Source organism: Aythya fuligula, chromosome 18 (genome assembly GCF_009819795.1).
Source record: "Aythya fuligula isolate bAytFul2 chromosome 18, bAytFul2.pri, whole genome shotgun sequence".
Lineage (NCBI taxonomy): Eukaryota > Metazoa > Chordata > Aves > Anseriformes > Anatidae > Aythya > Aythya fuligula.
Genome location: NC_045576.1, coordinates 810,765 through 834,039, shown reverse-complemented (window position 1 = coordinate 834,039; position 23,275 = coordinate 810,765). Strand labels below are relative to the sequence as shown.

The 23,275-nt window shown below is 41.3% G+C and overlaps 1 protein-coding gene across 3 annotated transcripts in view; it reads right to left on the bottom strand.

Annotated features, from left to right (window-relative positions):
• MAP2K4 (mitogen-activated protein kinase kinase 4) overlaps window positions 1-23,275 on the bottom strand; it is a 109,002-nt gene that overhangs the window by 33,054 nt on the left and 52,673 nt on the right. For 2 of the 3 annotated variants that reach the window (XM_032199606.1, XM_032199605.1), the window contains 2 exons: window positions 12,826-13,000; window positions 2,666-2,785 (listed from right to left, as the gene is read on the bottom strand). In XM_032199606.1, the coding sequence (XP_032055497.1) occupies window positions 2,666-2,785; window positions 12,826-13,000 (295 nt within the window). Of the gene's footprint in view, window positions 1-2,665; window positions 2,786-12,825; window positions 13,001-18,924; window positions 19,021-23,275 lie in introns of all 3 variants that reach the window. The other variant, XM_032199604.1, reaches the window with a different exon arrangement.

Here is a 23,275-nt window from a genome sequence, read left to right as displayed (position 1 = left end):
TCCTGAGAGAGGAATCTTTAGTAATGTCCCACATGTTCTTATACTCTAGAGGATGGTGTAGCAGTGAGCTGGATCAGTTACTTTGTGAACGAAGAGCAGGAGGGTGAGACAGGTTCAAACATACTGGTGAAATTCTTTTTTCCCCTTAAATACTTGCTGTCTCTGCTTTCTCTGCTGTCATAGTTCCCTGCCTTTAAAAAACTTAATTAACGTTAGAGCATGTAATTAATATGACAAGACAGACAATCTCATCCAAGTCTGTCTATCAGTTTGTCTTGCATACCTTTGAGGTGTGTGCCAGCCATGACAGACTGAGGAGAGGGGGAAGTTTGCTTCCATTTCAGAAACACACACCACCGATGCTGAGGGTGTGGGCAGAGGGGATTTCAGGGACAAACACAGTATACCCCTGAGTGACCTTATTGAAGTCTTTCCCAGAGCACCCAAAGAATGGTGCCTGGTTGCAGGAAGACAGGATTTTTTGACAAAACAAAGGGTGCAGCAAAGACCAAGCTGACAGTTGGATGTTGATCAAGGTTTCTGTATTATTTATGTATGTATACTTACATTCTGAGATGCGCCTAAAGTAGCAGAGGTGACAGGCTCTTGCAGTTCTGAACATGTTGCTCATCAGCAATCTGGCAAGATATTGTCTTGCCCAGAGACTTTTCTTCAAACCAGCTGACAGCCTTATCATTTGTATTTCAGCAAAGCTGCAAACTTTCAGCCAAGGCTGAGGCTCCACACTTGCTAGGAGTTTGAAATGCGTGAACAGGGACAACACCTTCTCACTCAAAGTGTTCAACAGATAAGACAAAGCAAAGCATGAAAAAAATAAATTATTTTAATCCTTATTTTAGGGACTGAAATTTAAAGCCAGAGGAATAAACTGACAAAATAACAGAGAAAGATTCTCCAGAAGCGGAAATTAAATATTCAGTCCCAATTTGTGGTTTGAATTGCCAGATTCACCTTCTCCCTCTCAACAGCTCTCCATTAAAGCCCCAACAGACTCTGCATAGGTTGCTACCAGATAATAAGCAAAGATGAACAGCAGCAAGTAGGTCTCTATTTTCCTTCTTCCCTTGGGTAGGTGTACAGGATTTAGACTCAATTAGAGGAAAACAGGCAAGAATGACTGTCCAGGCTGTATGCAGAATGCCAGTTTCCCAACTGTTTTTTTACTAGTCATTCAAATGCAATGGGAGTACCTGAGCAAAGCACAAAGAGAAAGGAGGACACTTTCTGTGTCCCTGCAGCAAAATGCATTCTTTAAAGTACAATAAGTAGATGCTAAAACAGTCACAAACACTCAGTGATTAACACTATATTCCTGGACATGAATAAGTGAACTATGTCAGAATTAATTACAGTCAGCTTACATAGATTTTGATGCTCTAATTCTGGTCTTCACTTTGTATAATTCATGAAGCATCATATTGAATAACACACTCTACAGCACATACAATATCTATATGCATAAAAGGTCCAAGCAAAATGCCAGGCCCTAGGGCGGCTATTGCAGATATTGCTCCTTTCAAGAGCACTCATGCAATTTTGGTCTCCATCCCAAAAGGACAGAGTAGAACTGGAAAAGATGCAGAGAATGGCAAGAAAGATGATCAAAGGTCTGGAATAGATTCTATGCATGACGCAGGTTTGCACTTTTCAGTCTGGAGAAGATGTAACAGAGACACGGCAGCGGTCCATAAAATCCTCAGTGGCCTAGAGAGAATTGGTAAGCAGCAACAACTAACTTCCTCTTCAAATACAAAAACTAGGGAAACCACTAGGGGCACCATTAAGAACAGCAGAATGAAAGTTCAAAATCAGTCAAAGTGACTGGCCTTCAAGTGACAGACAGACTACCAAGGGAAGTGCCTCTCAGGGAGCACCGAGGATGCAAAAAATGTAAATGTATCCACAGGGAAAACAAACCATTTACTGGACAAGAAGTCTAGGAAGAATCACTAAGCAAAGATAGCATGCAGAGCTCAGAAGACATTCAGGTACGTACAACTGAAGGTTATGGCAAAGTATCACATGTGCTTCTTTAAGCAGATCTTTGGGCCATCCCCAGGAGACAGGACCACCCACCGGTCTGACCCAGCCAGGTCGCTTATTTTCTTACACATCTGCAGGTACAAGCCACTTCAAGGAAGAGGCACTTCAATTATGAGTCTCTGACACAGCCCTGGTATGTACGTCTGTACAGATGTACAAATAACTATCTGATCACAGCAGCCACCTTTGTTACAAGGATACTGAGTTTGCACGCGTCCTCCATATGGTCATATCTGATTACTGACATAAATCACATTTGTGTTCAAGCGCAGTGCCACAGAGCTGTGCCCAGCCCAGCAGTGCAGGGGGGTACCACAAGTTCATCAAATGAGAAAAACAGGAGAGAAAGAGAGACTGAAATACGCAGACAGACCTAACAATGAATGGGAATAGCATCTATGTGTTCAACACTACTCGGACATCTGGATATCTTGGTTAAATAACCTTGATGAAAGGTACCAAGCTAAAAATCCTAATATAAATTAACATTCTCTTCTTTATTCCATGTTGGCAACTTCAACGAAAAAAAGGTCAAAAAAAAAAACCACACAAACAAAAACAAAAAATTCTGCTATAAATGAAGCAAGTTTGGAGTTCCCACCTCTCTGAAGAGCGCACCATAAAACTGAACAATATACGGGCAGTCACTGCTTCGCATTACTACATCAAGGTCCATCAGAAGCTGCTTCTGTTCTTTTTCATCCACTGTCGACCGAATTCTCTGAAAGAGGAAGAGTGGCAGAGACTTTATCACTTACATGCCATTCCTGTATCTTCAGAACCACTACTGGAGCAACATACCATGGACCCCAAACCCAAAGCTGAGCAGGCAATCCCCAAGGCATGATAAAACACACTCAAGAGAATTGAACCATTTTCAAATCAGAATTTTAACTGAAAACCCCAAAAGCCATCAATACAGACTATAAATCTCCATCAAATTTTACTCTTATGAGCATCAGCATTTTCAGATGAAATGGCAGCATGAAATTAAAGAGCAAAGATTTCATTGAAACCTACAGCAAATCAATACATTCAGGTTATCATTTCAAAACATTCCCATGGAGTTCTTAGCCATGTTGGATGGGGCTCAAAGACTGATTTGATATTTAACCAAGGAACATTATGTTTGAAATGACTAAGAAAAGCAAAGAAGGCAAAAAGTTTTCCTACACCTTGCCTTCACCATGGCTGGCACAGTGGAAAAGGCCCATAATGTAATCGAGGGAACACATTGCTCTGGTAATGCTAATGGTGGGCAACAGTCCTCCTCATAAAACTAACAACTCTACCTTGTACTGGCATAGCTAACACTAACTATGAAAGATATAGATTATATGCTGTATGTTTAAAAATGTATATATACCCACTATACTTTATAGTGTATATATAAGGAAAACACTGATTTGGGCTTGAAAGAGCAATTTAAGTTTGAAAATAAAAAAAAGAGCACACATCCAACCATGAAGCTCATTAAATGAAGGATGGAGGAGTCCATCCACAGCTTTTCATGTAATTTTACAGATATTTAGCATCTTGCACTAATTAAATGCATTCTCTGAAACACTAGTGAGTAAAATTATGATACTGAAGAACTGAGTCACACTGAGAAATCATCAAAAAGCAAGAAAAAAAAAATGACAAGTCCAAAGCAAGAGAAACAGCCTGGACCCTCCTTGTGGAGGAAAGCTATCTGGCTATCCAAGAAAGAAAAAAATGTTCAAGGTTGTGGGAAAAACCTGCATGATACCAAAGCCAGTCCCACTGAAACTGCTTGCAGAGCTCACTGCCCTGTGAGCAGCTGCTGTTGGCAGCAAGACCACAAGCATTAGCGAGCACAAGGCTAAGCATATGAAGGTACTTTAAAGGTTGACTGTTCCTATTACATCACTTGAGATTATAAGTGCATTATTATGTACCTTTGGACTATTTTGTGATGATCCACACAAAGTGAGGACTGTATTGAGACTACAATTTCCTTACCTTTGTTGTATCCTGGTATTTTGGTATTTCCCCATTCATTCGTTATGTTCTAGCAGTTCTAGTTTGGCCTAGAACAGTAATTGTGTTCATACTGCTCTTTTTCCCTCCCAATGAATTCTAGAGTTACTAGGGAAAACTAGTAAGAGCCTTGCCCAGCACAACCCACAATCTGTAACATCCACACCTTGCAATGTCACTGAGTGGGTGGAATTTTGTAGTTGCCAACAGAGCAAGACAACAGCTCTAGGGACTAGTAATGAAACTAAAACTCTTCACCTCTAGGTCACTGGTTCAAGTCTGTTTCGCAGAAGTTTAGTCACATAAGTGAAGAAGGTCTGATAAGTTCAATCATTTCTTTGTCTTGGATCTACATCATATAAAGCTCTTCAACCCTGTGCTGACATATCAAAGGCTAAGAAGATTAGAAGTCTCTTTCTGGATAGCACATCAGCAGCACTGTATGAAATAATAATGATGTTGCTCTGACCTTGATAGAAGATGATGGATGCCAAAGCCACTGTGGTGGGACCTCTGAGGAGCAGTTTTGTCTCCCACTGAGATGCTACCCACTCCTCTGAAAAGTTCACAAAACAGGTGAGAAGCAATACCAAAAGATCTTTTCTCCATACTGTAACTCACAGCTCTCTTCTGTGCCAATTCCATTAACACCCTTCCCCCCAAAAACCTTTCTCCTGGTCATCTCCTCAGACTCACTCTGCATTCTTTCACAGCTTGCACACTTCTGTCTCAGCCATCCCTGCAGCATGCTTCTCAGATTCTGCAACTTCACCTGAAAGTACCTCATCCCAACTCTGACATTCTCTGCACCTTCTCTGCTCTTACTTCTTCAACTCTGGAAAGCATTTGAGATATTTGTATGGAGAAGGTAATTTAATACAGCGCCCTGGAACAACAGCCAAACCCAACAACTTCTTTTTCCAGCCACAATCTCCCCATGGAGAAATAAAAAGAGCAGGCAGAGGACCCCAAGGATGTACAGTTATGTAAAGGTTATAATACAGAACATCCCATGCGGGCATGGCACCCAAAGGACACCTTAAAAAGCCAACATAAACTCCTGATCAAACACTGCTTTGGAGACTGAAGGGGAGTCTTTTATGAGACTTTTGGATACCGGAGGTTTGCTAATTCAAGAAGAGCGCAAAACCCTCGGAGGCAACATGCAGCACAATGCTGAGCTGAGGTCACCCAGGCTGGAAAAGAAAACAGTCTTAATTCATCAGCTAAGAAGCAAGCATTCATGAGCAAAAGAAGGAAGAAAAAGCAAAAGGTGATGGAAGTCAACAGCAGCCAGTACTCAAACAGCACATGTGCCACAATGAAGACCTGCTACCTAACTCAGAGGCAGAGTGCAAGACACTGCAGCAGTACCCACAGACAGACTCTCCCAAAGACACAGGAGGCGGCAGGAAAGGAAGACAAGGAAGACAGCAGCCTGACAACACCATTTAAGATCGGGATGGACAAGTCTGACTTGGTTTCAGCTCTTATATCTCTCAGCCTGGTTACTCAATTGCATGCAGTTCCTGCCATGGCCAAACAGGCCACATATGGAAGAAGTGTTTTTTGTAGTGGAGATTATAGAAAGTCTGATCTTTAGCAGTTTCTTGTTGGCCTTAACAAAACTGCATAAAATCCTCAGAAGAAAATTCTCCAACCTTTTCAGCACAAACCCAGGTTAGGAAAAAGGTTTCTGATATCTGAAATAAGAGCTCTAAGTAATGATGGTCTGGACATCAAAAATGCTGATGATGCTCTGCAATTGTACCACTCTCAAACCTAAAACCTGACAGATCCCAGGAACCAGACCCAAAACAGAAGAGACATCACCCAAGTCCAGTATGCACAGGAAAAAAATCAGGTGCAGTGGGTAGCAACAAAGGGGAAAAGGGAAAGGGGACAGGGGACAAGCACCAAACTGAAACCTACTTCTTGAGCCAAGAGAGAAAACAGTGCTGTCCTGCGTACGCAGCTCACAGGTGTGCTCAGCAGAAAGTCCTGCAGCAGCACCTGACAGTGTCACCAAAGGGATGGGTGTTATCTGCAGGACAGCAAGGACCCAAAGCTACAAAATGAGCAGAAAGAAAGGGTTTTGCCCCACTTGCTGCTGAGGACAAGAACATTTTACCTACCCATCCAAAACACTTTCAGTGCTGAAAGAAGCATGTCAGGTCTTTCACTGATAACAACTAGTCTCCCATCTCCTCTAATAAGGCTTACTCCCTCACCATTTCCTTTTAACCCTTACTCATTCACTCCTTTCTCAGTGTCATATCAGCATGGTTTGAAGCACTGTTTTCCCTAACTCTCATACAGCTATCCAAACAGATGAGTGAAACAGAAAATTCCCCTCAATAAACCTTAAGTAGTCTACTCCAGGGAGGGTATCTAATTGTGAGAAGAATGGAAATGAAGATTTACAGCAGAGCCAGCTTGCAAAAATCCCAATACTTCTCTTCAGAAATCATATGGGAAACAGGAAGGTCAGAAAAATCTGCCCCTTGACTGAACTTAATACACTTATGTGTCAACTCAGAGGGCTTTTATGGGCTATCAGACGTGCAGGAAACAACTGATAAATTACAGAAGTATACATAAATACACCTGAGAGCAGAAGTTGTATATCTGATACATAACAAGCTATTTCAACTGTGAGACAGCCATCAGCAAAATTCTGTGAAAGCCAAGGAAAGACAGACAAAACACCTATTTTAAAACTACGGATAAGAGAGCAAGCACTGACTACAAGGCAAAATGATGTGAGAGGCACTGTGTTCTGAACAAGAAATGGCTCCATAGCTTACAGACTTATCCAAGAAGAACAATGATCTTTTATGGACACTTTATAGGCTTGACATCCCATTGAATTTTATGTATCTCCAAACAGTGCCTTGGCCAGCTTCTCTGATACCCAACTGATCTTAGAATTGCTTCTGAATTTCTCAGGACAAGCGTAGATCAGAAGAAGTGGAAGACTACCTGAAGACTGGTCAAAAATACCACTAGACTAAACAGAAAACAAGAAACCAGCAACAAGATCTGAGGATGTTGGCTGGAACTGGAAACTAGACTAGGTAATATTGCAGAGAAAGACTGAATCAACTAGGTTGATTTATACAGAAGATTGGAAGATACAGAAAATTCTGGTATGTAGCTGAAAATCACTGCAAATTCTGGGGTGGAAGAAAACTGAACAAAAGGACTGAGGAAAAAAATGCCCCTCTCCAGTTCTACTATTTTACTATTACTCCCTTAGTCATTGCTATTTTTGGCAGAAAAATCACAAGAGGTGCAAGACTTTTCCATGGCCAAGGACAAGAAGCCTGAAGGTAAAGTGAAGCACAAGCCATCCTGCTAGTTTCTTGACAGCATATTTTTCAGCCAGGTCAAAGCAAGAGAACTGGAAGAGGAAGAAACTGGTAGAAGGTTCTAACACCATAAACCCAAAGGTCCTGGTGTTCCCTACTGCTGGAAAGAGAAGGCCTGTCAAGCATCCAGAGGTTCAGGAGGTTGAATGGGAGAGAGGAAGGTGAGCGCAGAAGTGAGCTGCACGTTCCTGCTAACCTCAGGCTCTTTGCTGTTGTGCTCAGGCTTCTGGTTGGCACATGCACTACTGTACAGACTAAAGGTTGGCTATTTTAAATGCTTGGTAATTTACCTTGGGAACTCTTCAAACAAGAAAACCTCCTAGCCTTCTAAGGCCCTTTTAAGTACTCTGGCTAATAAAATCCACCCTATGTATTTCCTATGCTATTTATGTAGTAAGCAGAGGATGCTGCTCCAACAGGGAGAATACTTCCTAACATTCATTCAGATTGGGGGATTTTTCATTTATGTATTTTTTATCAGTCTGGAAAACCAAGCATGCCAAGGATTTTTTAAAGACCCTTTTTGTGTGAATGAACATCCTAAAGGGAAAATTCAGGACAGAAGGACAACCATCAGCTGATTGGTGAGCTTCCCAAGAAAAACAATTCAGCTGAATAAAATGGAAGTTTTCCGAAGATCCTCTGATCTGCAAGACAGTCTGGTTCTTCAAATGTTTCATGAGGATACCACACAAGATGCGTTAACCCTCCCTGGAGCAGCTACAACAACATATGGTGATACTGGAGGGCACACACAAAAGGGGACTGGAGAACAACACATGTGAAGCCTCTGGGATAAGGTCAGGAGTGACAGCAGTGCAACAGATCCTGAGAAGGGACCAGGGCTCTCTGCAGAGCAGACAAGCTTTGGAGATTATTCACAAGACAATTACGAATTGCTACAGACTGAACAAAAACAGACTGAAGACTAATCAAGAAACCAGAAATAAAGTCAAAAGAAATTAGGTGGAACTGGAAGCTGGACTAGAGAGAACTGTAGCACACAGGTAAATGCGGGCCAGGGCAGACACTGCTTTCAAGGAAAACAGAGTCCAGAAGAGAAACCTGCCAAGAAGCGAGGAGTTAATGTAAAAACTGGCCTTGCAATGATAGATGTGCACAGAGCTGGCAGTGGACGGAACAGGGCTGTTTTCTATCACACTTGGAAGAGTCATGAACTCGTATGTCAATAAATGCTCAAGAAAATGAATAGTGGTTTTGTTTGTTGTTGTTGGTTGTGTTTTTTGTTTGTTTTTTAAGTGAGAGAAAGATCACAATGCCAGCTGACCCAGAGCAAACAGGAACTTTGAATCTCTAGGAAGACCTGGAAGAAAAAACGGACTTAATGAACAAGATGATTGTTATTATGATCTTGCAAACATAATAAAACACTTTTCATGGAGAAAAATTAAAAAGGTTGTATACAAATCATCAGGGTTGCATTCCTCTTTTCTTTATCAGCCCCCTTCTTCCTGATGGCCCTAGAAAGAGGCTGTCTATGAGATAAAAGCTAAGCGATGCAAAAACATCACACCAAAGACCACAACCATCTGTTTCCATACAAGATCACAGCTCCCAGACTTCTGCAGCCAGCAGCCTGACAGGTGTGAGCTGCCTGCTCCTCTAGCCATGTTCTGCTGCTCCAGCCTTCAGCCCGCCCCTGCAGATACATGCCATGGCTTTCTGTTATTAAAGTATGTATTTCTGGAGGCACAGAGTGACAAAAGCTGAAGAAGAGGGAGGAGCAGGACTGAGCACAAAAATTCATCATCAAAGCTTCTCTCTGAGTAATGCTCCATCAGCCTAAAGCTCTGCTGAAGTGGTTTTACACCAGCGACATGAAGCAGCACATTCTCCTCCTCCGCCACAGATGCTAGAGTACCAGATGAAAGCTTTCTGACTCACCCAGGGGCCTGGCAGCAACTAGACACCCTCATTAGAGGTGGCAGGATGACATCTGCCAAGATCCATACGTTGACTGATCAGGCCAAACTGCATAGAAGAGGAAAATGAAACAGAATTGTGCCTCCATCTGCAGATCTCAAGTTATTCAACAAGAGGGGCAGCAAAAGGCTTTGCTTGGACAGCTCAGGGAAAACAAAGGACACCAAGCAGAGTGAAAGCAGAAGGCTAAACTAAACCACACTTCAAGGAACCAAAGATGCAAAGTACCATGGAAGTGGCATGATAAGCTAGAAAAAGACAAAGGAAGGAGCTGGAAACAGGATTTGAGGGTCTGCTACAGCAGCCGCATTTGCTCAAGCCTCAGAGGTGAGCAGGATGAGTGCCCAAAGCTGCCAGGCTTTGGGTGCAGTTGGAGCTGAAAACTCCAGCACGGAGGAAAGGAATTAATCTTTATCTGTTCTTTACTATATAACTGCAGCACACTTGTCCAACAAGCAGGATTTGAAACTGTGTGCAGAAGAAGGGGCTGACAAGCCACAGTCTGAAGATGGTAAGTGCAAACAGGACTTGGCCCTCCAGAAAGAAGCGGGGTAGGAAGATACCTGATTGCTCCAGAAATCTGCCATGGGTAGTGATGGAGGAGAATGAAGGTGCAGCTGGAAGAGGCCCACGCAGCAATTTTCTCTGCATCTAACTAGCAGCTTCTAGAGCCATCTCTGTGCTTCACTCATCAGCACAGAACAGCCAAAAGCTTTTGGCTTGCAGCCTCTGAAAACCTGTTTCCTCTTGCTGAATGCCATTCCAAGGATGATCTGCCTGCTGCACTGCTGTTACTGTAATCAGCTCTTGGGGATGCACAGGAGAGGCACAGCAGCACCACCAAATACCCAGAGACACTGGCTTTGAAATTTAGTGTCATTGATGCCATGCACACAGCACAGTGCCACACCATCAAGTTGCAAGCAGGTGTCCTTTAGATCACAGCTAGGACCTCAAATCACTAGACTGACATGGTTTTTTTCTCAAACAACCTTGAAAGTCCCGGAAAAAAATAGGTAATTTCTAAACCTTTTTCTCTTACAGAAGTATTTTGAGCTGAAAGAGAATAAAACAAGTGTTTACCTGTAGGGTAAAGAAACACCATAGGGAGCAGTTAGTTTATATGTATGCATGTGAGGAGCTGGGTCTTCAGATGGCAACAGCTCCATAAGCCATCAGGACACCATAGGCTTGAGGGAAACAGAGAGCAAAAGATGAACAGCCCCAGACACAGATGGCCCATAAGGCAGATTAAGACAGAGCAGGTTAATGCACAACCCAGACTGCCCCAAAAGCAACAGCCCATCTGAGAAAGAAAAAGGCTTGGAGTACTTTGAGTACATGAGCACTTTGATCAGCTAGTAACTCTTTCAGAATCAGCTGTCCTGAAAATCTCATTACAACTGCACCATCCAAGCTTTGGAATAGCTGTTTCTGCCCTGGAGACCTCACACACTGTTCCACCCATGGGCTTTCCTTTGCTCAGTTTTGTGTTTAATCCCCACTAGGCCCCTTGTTACTAATATTTTAGAAGTAGATGCAGCTGCCCAGACCCTCCAGCTCTTCTTTCCTCTCCAGGGAGAAAAAGGTGCCGCAGGGCACCCAAGGGGTGTGTTCAGAGAAAAGAAGGTGGCATCATCCCAGCCACAAACCCTGACATTTCAGCATTCAGACAATGTAGAAGTATGAGGTTTTATTTGTTTAAAAGTGAGCCCCCAAGCCCAGCACCCCACTAGGGTTCAGCCCACCTCTCTTCACTCAACAGGTTGTCCAATGTCATCTCCAGCTGTGTGCTTCAAGAACACAGCACTGCAGCTTCCCACCTCCCAGGTGGGAGCTGTACCTGCACTGCAGACCCTCCACACTGACAGTACTTTTCTACCATCTTTGAAGTCCCTTTGCAAACACTATCTGTGACAAAAGAATATCTATGCCAGTAGACACATCTCCTTCTCAGTAACATTAGCTAGCCCAGCAAAGCATTCTTCTCAACACAACTATACCCACTGCAGAGCTTTTGAAAACAACCCCACTCAGCTTTAGGTAGGTTTTTATAACCCAAAGCCATCATGATTATAATAGTAAAACCTGTTGCCCAGGTCACATACTCTGGGCTTGAGACTACAGGTGCCCAGGCATCATTTCACCACTTCAGTGGTTTTCAACCCATCATCTACAAACTCCATCTAGAAGCTCCACCAAAGGCAACTAGGAGAAACAGATCCTTAGTGACAGGCAACCTCTAGCTCCATTGGAAACTTCTAGGGATTCAAAAAAACAAAACAAAACAAAAAAACATTGAAACATCACTGCACTGTGATCCAAAAAGCTGTGAGACCTGGCCAATGATCCCACTACGATGAGGAAGTCAATATTTACTGGAGAACATCAAAAGTTACTCCAGTAGCCTGCACGCTTCAGACAAGTATGAGTTATAACCGTAGTAGCTAGAGCTGGGACTGCGACATGTCTACCTGCCACGTGAGACCAGCAGGAGTGAACGTTTCCAGATCAGATCAGAGAATATTCCAAAGATGACAGAGAGATGAAAAAAGAGAGTGACACCAACTTCTACATAGCTCAAAGCTCTCTTCTACTCTTTCATGGGAGCACTTCCAGTTGATACCATCACCAGAGTTAAAAGATTGATGTCATGAGCTACCACTTAGAAGCTGCAAAGTAAAGGACGTGAAAGAGAGAAAATGGATGCTGTCCATCAAACCCAGCTCAATGGACAAGCAGCTCCTCAAAAATGCCTAGTGAGAAGCACTGCTACTGCAAGACAAAGATTACTGCATATTGCCCAGCTAGGAAATGAAGTTACATAATGTTCATGCTTTCATGGTGAGTTTTTGGGTAGCATAAGGTAGAAAATGGATAGTCCTGAAAAACAGTACACTTCCCATCTCCACAGTAGATGAGCATGGTAAGAACAAAGCAAATATACTCCATCACATAACAGCAAGAGCAAAACACTCCCTAGAAGATTCTCATTTCAGTCCCTCCTGGTGAGGATGTTAATTATTACATCATGGGCACATGCTTATAAAAAAGCAAATTTAAAGTCACTACTTTATTTCACAAAGGACACCAAAAAGCTACTGGAATGTCAGCTTGTGCCTACTACCAACCTAGTCTGTATCTGAACCAGTGACCCAGAGGTGAAAGACCCATGCCCCATTATCAGTCTCCAGAGACATGTGATCCCCTCAGAACAGTAAGTTCCTGATAGGCATCTTCAAAAGGGCACAAGCAATTATGAGAGCTTCACAAATCACTTGACAATATGCCCATTATACAATGCATTTTCAGCAAAAAGCAGCCTTTATATTGGAAATAAATAGAAAAGAGCAGTAGATGGGTGCTAGATGGAAGAACGTTAATTCTCCATCACATTTCATCCCTAATGGACTGAAGTACAAACGTAAGTATGGGCATCACCTACTTTAACTGCCATAATTTGCCCACTTGGTTTGTGGACCATTTTGTTGACAGAACCATAAGCGCCTCGTCCAATTTCTCCAAGGTCTTTCAAGTCCTCTGCTGTAAAATCCCAATGCTGTTCAGGGGAAATCTTCAATTTTCCTGATGATTCAATGCTGTGTGTTCTCAGTCTCTCTCTGTCAAAAATATTGGGAAGCAATTTTTCCACATTTTAAATAGTCTGCAAATTTCTCTTTTCAGCACTTGATTAAACATTAGAAGAGAGGGGTTCACAAAAGCTACAGCAACAATCTGACTCCATGAGGGATTTTGGTTGGGGTGGGGGGTGCAGGGGTGAGGGAAAATCTTAAATCAAAAATGACATATTGTTGCCCACAGCTTCAATTAATGCTAAGTTTCTCCAGCTGTGGAATGAAATTCAGTGTGTCTCATATATTAGAGTCATTCTAATCAGTCATTAACACAGTTCTTTCTGCTTTGCATAAAATACATTAAGCTTAAAGCAGGATCTGATAACATGCAGAACCAAGAGTCTGAAGAGCACTCCCCAGCCCCACTTTCCCAAAGCTTTTGTTGCTCTACACCATTACGCTCTGCAGCAACTGCCTTGCTTTAATCACGTTGCTATTCAACATGGGCAAGATCTTATGTTTGTATCAAGGGGACTTTAGAAAGAGAGCTCACTCGTAATGGAAAACTGCAATTAATTTTAAAAACATTTTAGGTAGTTGTTTAATTTATTTTAAAAAACAAAACAAACAAACAAAAACAAATAAAAAGCCAATAATTTAAACTTATTAAAAAAACAATACAAGCCGTTTGTGACATACAAAAACAAAAAGTGCCTGTTCAAGTGCATCTTTACCAAATGCCTAGATTACTGTTCTCTGGCAAAAATCATTTCTACTGAAGCCACCAGGATTTGTCCACGTAAGAAATACAGAACAATGCCCAAAATTTGTAAGATAGTTCAACAGTTGTTTTAAGATGCCTTCAATTACTCATTCAAATGCAGCAATGCATTACTGAATTAGTAGGAAATGCACAAGTATTTTCAACACTTTTCACACTAAAATGCCATGCAAAAATTCATTTTTTATTAATTAATTAGATGAATCACACATCTTTGGTCATGAAGTATGCCAAAAGCCTGAACTTCCTACTTTTAAAGTAGCATTAACAGTACTAAAGACAGTTCCCACTGCAGAGCACACCAATCCCACACAGATATTAAAGCCAGCAGGTATTTTTGACCACCTTGTGAACGAGAGAGATTCTGTCAAACTCATCCCTTGGACTCTGATCACTTCACCTGAGTATTTGATCGAGCGACCACATTTGTCCAGGGTCCAATCATATGAGAACATACACGAGGTATTTGACCAAACACATCATGCTCATCAAGTTTATCAGCCAGAGGAATGAACACGCCACAGCTGATTCCAAGCTGGTAAACACAACAGAGCATTTGTCAATCAGCAGCTGCAAACACTACCCAGTTGGATGTGGTGGTGTACCCAACCTCCACCACATTTTATTTGGAACCTGGGTTTTGTGAGGGCAATGAGGTTAGGTCCAACAGCCAATTTACTGGAGCAACTAAGGTTCAAATGGCTTCATCTGCTGCATTCTGGCTTGCCTGGGATACTTTGGTTTAGCACTTTTCCAGTTTTGAGCAGCTGCACTTCCTGAACCTTTGACCCATTCAATAAACATTGTTACTGAATAGCTCCTCTCACCAATTTTATGCAGTCCCTCCGTGCTCATTACCCATCTCTAAAGTGCGTAGCTTGAGATTTTCAATCTGCTATTCTCCAAAGCGTCCCTCCAGCTTCATTGCCCTCAAGAATAAATCTGAGGAACCTACTGATAGTGCTACAGCACAGCACAGATGTGACGAACACAACAGCCCGTAGAGGTGGCACCCCTTCATTAGCGCTATTTAAGTTCTTTGATTTTCTGTGCATTTGATTCCTCAAATTAAAATAGTGCATTTAGTGGGGTTCTCCATTAAATCTATTTACTAAAGAGCAAGGAATGAAAATCAGGCAGTAAAGTAAAAAACAAAATAAAAAAAGAAAAAAAATGTAAAGCAATGAAAAGAAGGGAAAAAAAAAGAAAAGAAAAAAAGGAAAAGGAAAGAAACGTGACCTCCAGACTTGCCACCTATCTTGCAGGCAGCTTACACTGGAAGCTGCATGAATCAGTCACCATCTAACTGCTCAACCATACCACTTTGTCAGTACCATAAAAGTAATTCTAGTTTTGATGGAAGAATGTAGGTGATGAGCAACATGCTGAGGAGGGACCGGCAAACGAGCATTGCATTTCCTGCCTACCTCCTTCCAACTGGAGGGCAGGAAGAAGCAAGATCATTTAACAAGAGCCAAACCCTGCTCTAAATGGCAGGGAAAAAGAAAGGCAAAGAGGTGCTTCCAGGAGGCAGAAATGTGAGACTGGATTTTCTGAGCAAACCCTTTCCTATCATTTGAAACAGTATTTCCTATTTAAGTTTTCATAAAGCTAAAAATCTTTAAATGTTGACATGGTTTATTCAAAGAAAGCAATCAAACCTGTCTCCAATCTTCCCTTTGTCTGTTTTACTGCCCAGAAAACTTTGCTTTTCTTACTCTACATCAGAATATAATGAATTCAAATTTGATTTCTCATTACACAAGAAGCCTGTTTCTCCCCAGCTGTAGTGTGAAAGCAGATCTATGCCATTGTTCCCACAGCTGTGGGATGGTTGTTTCAGGCAGCAGGGAAGAAGACAGGAGCTAGGAAATAACGCCCCTCCCCTTAAGGTTTCATTGAGTGCCCTCTGCAGCTGTATTCTGGTGCAAAGTAATGTAGCTCCCAGGAACCCAGGGGTTTAAAATGAGATGTATTAGCACAGTCCACTCAAAAAATCTCATACATTTTAGCTTGGCTTAATTTCCATTATGTATTTATGATGCCATCTGCTTTGTACAGCAATCAGACTTCCTGCCTTTTTGTTCCCTTCCAAATACCCAGGGAAATGATCAAATAACCAAATGACAAGCTTGACAGACATCAGACATTTTAATTTAGATTTTGCTCATTTAGGGAATTTGTCAAATGTAAACAATGCAGTTTTCCTTTAAGCATCATGGCCTAACTTAAGAGTCAATAACTGGAATGTAATGATTACTTTCAGCATTAGAAGACGATGGTTGTTTATATTAGGAAATTTTTACTGTAAATTCCCCCCAAATAGTTATATATATATATGGATATATATCCATGCCAGAAAAGCAGCTCAAAAATGCAAATCTAGTACATAGACTCTGCACTGACATAAAAGAGGAATTGTCTGATGTAAAATAGAATAAAGAATAAATAAGTCACCGATGCAGTACATCTGTCACTGGATTTGCACTACTGTAGATACATATGTAGATAAATCCACAAGGCAGACAAGCTCCCAAAGTAATAAAAAGCACCTGCCTAAATCCTGAGCTTGCTTTAATTATCAGAGAGGTAACCATATAGAACAGTGTCTAGTGAAGGTGAAAACCAATTAATGGCCAGTTCCTGTTTCTGCAACAGATCAGGCTGCAGTCAGTTTCAGTCACTGCATTTAGCACTCCTTTGTTTGCACAGCACTGAGCAGACATAGGTCTCCTTTTAGCATTTCATTTTTTAAACTGTGCAATCTGAATCTTTCTAAGACTAGGAATGTTGGACAAAACTGGACATAAATACTGCAAATGATCAAAATGCCTAAAATGGACTAGTGCGACTTTATTTTTCAAACCATACATTAAAAATATTGACAAGATGACTAGATTCACATAATCCTCAAAGAGTTACAAGTAGAATTTTCAAGTGCACCTAGGGGACTAGCGGTGCTGTTGACTTGTCCAGGAATTGAGCTTCGAATTCTTTGTCTTGCCTCTGAAAAGTTTTAAACGTAAAAAATAAAGAGTGATCCTAGGCTCTGGAGGTCATTGTGATTACTGCATTTGAAAGGCACCAAAGTATTGGTCTTACTGCAGATGGTTACTGTGCTTGTCACAGCAGTTATTCCAGGGATTAGGAACACTAAGGAAGACAGCAACTCTTCCAAACAGTTCCCCTTTGTCAAAAATAAACCCATTTGTGGGTCCAGCTTGGCAGGAGGCACGCAGACTGCTGGCGCCAGGCACTGCAGCTGGGCCAAGGACGGTGTCACACAAACTTGGGACGTGGGTTTGTTCATTGCAGGCTTGGTGAACTGGATCCACTCGGGAAGGTCTGCCCCAGAGAGAGGCCCAAGAAACCTCCTGGGAAGAACCATGAAAACATTTGGAAGCTTTTGGACAGACTATTAGTTCCCCAAGCCCTGCTATTAGCACCTCATTGCAGGGATGCCAAAATTTTTTAAAACAAGCATTTCTTTGGCATTAAAAAGAAGGACTTTGGTGAGAAGCAGAGAAAAATTGGTTGATTTTTTAGGCAAAACTGAAAATTATCAGACATGAAGCAAGGCCAGAAAGATGCTATGGGTAACCATCTCCTTTACTAGTTCTTTGTTTTATTTAGCTAAGAGTTCTGCAGGATTCAGAGCAAAGAAGCTCAAAAAGTTGAGGGATTCAACATTAGAGTTTATATGAATAAAACAAAGCTGCAGAGTCAAAGAGATCTAGACAGTCCAACTGTGTTTCAAAAGTCTGCGTATGGCCAGATCTTTTGAAAGGAGTATCTCATTAAAACTCCTATTTACACTACAGTTAATAAGAATATATTCTAGTTCTCCGTAAGTTTGGTAAAAAGCTGCTTGACATGATGAGATTTCAGCAATTGTTTTGTGGTCAACATGGTCAATCAGCAAAAGTTTCCATGCAAACTGCAGAGTTTTAATAATACAATGCATTGTTCATAACTTCAGAGTGAAAACGAGGCTTATGACTTTGGCTAACACATTTCTACAAAGTCTTTCAGATAGCCCAGAGAGATCGTATACCTTCTGTCTAACTGTCTGTGTCATTCATAAAACAGTTTTCATCCCCTGCAAGCAAATGCTTATAAAATAGCAACCCAATTTTAAATACCATGGAGAAATCTCCAGAAGAAAAACTTAGAAAAGCTGACACGCAATGGAGGTCCTTTCAAGTGGGGCAGAACTAAACTGGTTCTGGCCTCACCCATGCGAACTATCCTGAAGCTCAGTTCATCAGTTATATTTAAGAACAGATTCTTATACATAAAGAAGAGATGCAGAAAACTTATCAAAGGAAGGAAATGATTTAGTTCTGCATCTCATACCTACTCAGTTTAAAACCAAAAGCACACTTGCTCACTTTCATCATTTTCTTTATGAACAAGTTGCCCCTAATGTTGCTCTGGCTTTCTCTGCTCCTCTAGAACTTAAAAAAAAAAAAAAGAAAAAAAAAAGAAAAAAAAAAAAAGGTATTAACAAAAGCATGGAAGAGTCCACAGCCTCTTTCACAGTCCTTGAGTCTAGCACATGTTCAAGCCTGCTATGATTCTCACTAACTTATATGGGGTTTGGCTGAGACTTTTAAAATGTCAGTATTTTGTATTAAGCTCCTCTTGTAAACTACTGAGTTACAACAGGTTTTGATTAACCTTGCCCTTGACACAGAGGAAACCTCTCAATTCATTATGGTGAAACCTGTACTGAATTTAACTGAGTACATTAATCTCAAACTCATTCTGACTTGGAGATGAGCCAGACTGCCACACATTTGCTGAATGCAATGCGGCTGGGTATTCAAAGCTTATACTGGCTTCAAGAATTTCAGAATAACACTGAAAAAAATGAGCTAATTAATTTAAACAATCCTTCTGAGAATGCTGACTTTTTCTGAAACATTACATTTCCTGAGCCATGCTCAGCTATCCATGAAAGAACAGGAAACAGAGACATGAGCACATCAGTCAGAATCAAAGGAATCTGAATATATTTCTTAAGTAGTTTGTAAAGTGATACTGAGATGCAATATCATTAATTAGCATTACACAAATATTATTCATGGAATGACACTATTTCTGAGACATTTCCCATTACTTTAAAGATGCCATTTTTGCAGGTATGAAAAATATTTGACAATGGCTAACAGACAGTTAAGCTTACTGTAGCCTGCTGGAAAGTTTCTGGATGAGGTCCGCTTCTCTCCTTTTGAAACTGAACGGGACAATGTGATTACTACCCAGTGTTGCTTGTATATCACTTCAGCCAGGAAAAGTTGTGAAAATGACAGGAAAACATGGTACTGTTATCACATGACACAACAACATATAACACAATTCTCAACTAGTCATGCTACCTACGGAGTGGTTAGCATACAAAACTAGTTAGCTATGTATTTTTCTTCTAGTTTCCCCCTAAATAATCTCCTCTCATTGGGAACAATGTAGGTATCTGATGATTCAAACAGTATTTTAACACATTAAATTGTAAGCAACCTGTCTTCTTACAGCAATGTCAATTTCTATTTCCAAATGTAATATTACTATAATCAAAAACATGTATCATTGCATTTAATTTACTAACCAGATATCTACATATTGAGGCGACGGTATGTCACTAAGGCACATGGGCCATCACTGCACTGTTTTTCTTGTGGTCTTAAAGCAGAACTTACTAAAAAAAAAAAAATTATTTTTAAAGATCTATAGTCCATCCTGGATCCACCAATCTAGGACTGGTGGTCACTCCCAGATGGGCTTGTCATTCATCTTATCACATCGCTTAGTGAACAAATTTGCATGGCTTGAACAACAACATCCTTTCTTTTTAAGAGGTACATAGCTGACAACCCAAGGTTAATTACCACTCTGTATTATGACATTGTCTAAGAACAAAAATCAGGTTCTGTATCTCCAAGCTTCTCCATTTGCTGGTATCTCACTGCCCAACACAAGGACCCGGTATCTCAGTATGGTTTTGAGAAGATGGGCTCCTGACAAGCACTTTGTGGAGGAGAACGAGCATTCAAGTACTCAGACAAATGACCAACGCAGGTATCTACAAATGGTCAGCAAATTGTACTTATGATTTTGTCCAGCTCCTTGTTGGAAACAGTTGACAACGCTAGATAATGAGCACTTTGTTAATTCAACTATGTGAAAACTTTTTCGTTTTAAATACTCTAAGCAAGCAGTTTTACTAATTTAAACTTCCACACATTATAAAATTCAAACCGTAGTCCAGGAAAGCTACAAGCTCTATAATTTCTGTTTAAGGATTTATTTTCTATTTGGGATAGAAAAATTTGGGCAGAAAAGCATGCCTTAACCTGAAATTCAGTGCAACTCTGGAAAAATGTACCTGGCAGTATTTTTTCTTCTGTGGCAGACAAGGACAGACAGGAGGCAAAGAATCACCTAACTGCAAGACAAAGATTTCTTTTTCAGTGAGATGCATCTGACAAGTTCAGTGACCGAGAGCTCTTGGTAAGACTAAATGGAGAAAACGTGATCTGCATTTTCAAACTGCCCCTCATTTAAGAGGTAAGACTCCTACAGGCCAGTGAGAGCAAATGTCTGTCAGAGGTACCTATGCTACACAATCTGATAGTAACATGGCATTTTAAATTCTGTCCTCCTCAGAAATGGATGTGCATGGCTCAGTTTTCTCCACTGAGTCTCAGGAGCTAAGAGGCTAATTTCTGTAAGCTTTCTAAGGTTGCTCGCCTTGAGTTTGGCCAATGGCCCCACAGAATCACCCTCCCCATCTCTCACTGGTATGTAATATCCACCTAGAATATCAGAGAGACAAAGTAAACCCAACTGGATTAAAGAGAACATCCCCACCCACCCGCACTCCTCAGGAAGGACAACCACCTTCACACTGCCTGAGCAAGTTGTATTTAAAACAATCACTTTCAGCTGATGTACACTTGTGTCTGCAAAGGCATCAGTTATATCAGGTACAAAGGAGCAACTGCCATCCAGACTTACTCCAAACATATTCCACAAAGGAGAGAAATAAGACAGGCTCTAAAAGAGCCCATGGTTTAGGGTCACCATAGTCCATGGTGCCATAGTCCATAGGCCAGTTTCAGAAGTTTCCCAAAACAGAGAAGCCCTCCCACTCAGAGGCAAGAACATCCACCTGAATCTCAAAAAATCTGTAGCTTTCACTGAGATAATATGTCATGAGCTCAGTTAGTCCTCTTCAGAAGTCAGCTCCTCAAACAAGCAGAATGGCAAAACCAGTTCAGCCCTGCAGCCCCTCCACCCTATCCACTCAATTCCAGCAAACGCCGCTATGTGAGTTCTATGCAGCTGATTTCCTTGGGAGCATCCTCTTCATTCATTCTAGATGTCCTCCATAGTATGTACTGAAAGTCATTCATATATACAGATGATGAAAATAGATGTTGATGATGATTTGCGAGGTCGAAGCAGTCTCTAAATCTGCAGACTCTGCTCTCTTCATTCTCCATTTTTTAATGTTTAGGTAAGACAAAAGGGATGACTGATTCCTTCAGTTTGAACCCACAGATCAGAGAACTTAGCTCACTTCTCAGTAGCCAGGGAAAACTGCAACACAGTTTACTACAAAGTGGTGAGTAATGTCCAAAGAAATGAGGTACATAGATCTTGCTCTGCTGAAATGTAGTGTGATCCTGAGTACAAAGAATGGCAACGAACAAAGTTTATTTCTACAGCTTGCAACATTAGCTGTTTATTTGGGATTTCTTGCAGGCATGTGCTTTGCAAGGTCCACATCTGGAAACATAAGTTTCTAGTCCAACTTATATCACAAATATGAATACTGACGGTTTGTATATAAAATCCTGTCTGACATTGGTCTCTGTCACACAAACCAGCATAAAAATGCCTGTGACGGATAAGCTTGTACTGAATCCAACAGTGACAGAATAGACACACCATCAGTATGATACAGTGGAGACTACTCATACACAGGCATTAAATTTATATCAGTGTGTAAGCAATGACCAATTTTGCTACTTGTAAATGATTACTGGAATAAAGTATTTATCAAAAAAGAGTCAACACAAAATGGGGGGAAATACATATATGTATTCACGCATTTTACATGCATTAAAGAAAGGTAATTAGACACTGATGTGTAGCAGTGTGCTTCAGGAATGGAATCACAGCACTGAGATGGACACCTGCATGCTTCTGTACACTGAGATGGACACCTGCATGCTTCTGTACACTGAGGTAGGAGACACAGACCTGCAGAGCTGGGATTCAGAGGAATTGTCAGCTGAATGCTGGGGCATGTGAGCCAATCCATAGGGAACAGTGCAAAGCAAGGTACATCTGAGGTTTTCTCTTCACCTGAGCTTGTGTCAAAGCCTCAATGGATTGCACATATGGAGTTACAATACATTATTTGAAATTATTTCCTCTGCATCAAGGTAGCAACTGTACATAGGAGCTCAGACTGCTCTATCACATTTTCTCTCTCCAAACAGCAGCACATTTCTCATTTTAAGCTCACAGTTAACTGTATCTTCCCAAGAACATGGGGAATCTAGGCTCTCTTCAGCCTTGGGACTTGGTCCACATTCCAGGAGACACATCTGTGAGACACGCAAAATGGGACAACTCTTGCCCTGTTCAACTTGGATTGATCCACAACTAAGAAACCTGATTCATGGGTCAAGAAGAAAAACTAAAAGATAAAATGTCAAGAAAGCACTCCAGCCTCTGCGCTGTTATATAAAGACAAGTAACAGCATCTCCTGATCCCTGGCTAAATTTTAACTGAAATTGGTACCATCTTAAATGTTTTAAGAGCATGCCTTACAAACTGGTGAATTCAGATATGGAGATGCTTAATTCCCCCTCTGACCTTACGCAGTACAGCAGCAAGTTGCACATTTCAACAGATCCCAGGTACACCCTGGGGCGCAGGACATGCAACACACAGGTGCCATAGGAGATTTTTAACCAGAAGCTCCCGTGTTCTGTCTAACCTTACAGATAAGATTGGGGTGCATGGGGATGCTGAATGCTTTTTAAGTCTCCACATACCAAGCTTTTACAACCTGTTTGCATATAAACACGTGTACTGCTTCTAGGGAATGCAGAACCTAGAAATAAAGAAAGGAAAAGGAGAAAAAATGCTTCTACTGTCACTGTAGTAAGAAGGGAACAGAAGAGTCAATACCAGTTCTGAAACTATTTGTCCTACCTTCACTTTGATTAAATAAGCACTGTAGTTGTTACATCTTTTTGTGAATTATTTAGGCATGGCAGGACCAAATGCATTCCTCCTAATGTGTGAAGAGTGCTGTAACTCAGGAGTCCCAGAGGTCTACTGACACCAATGCTACAGCTGCTGCCCCAGCCAGACCTAGCACATTCTTTGAACAACTGGGATACAAACCGCAGGAGTAAGTAAAACCAAAATCCTTAAACCACACCAAACACTCAGTACTTCTGAAACCTTGAACTGCTTTTCAGTAAAAGCGACATTGTACCTCATGTCAAATGTAGTA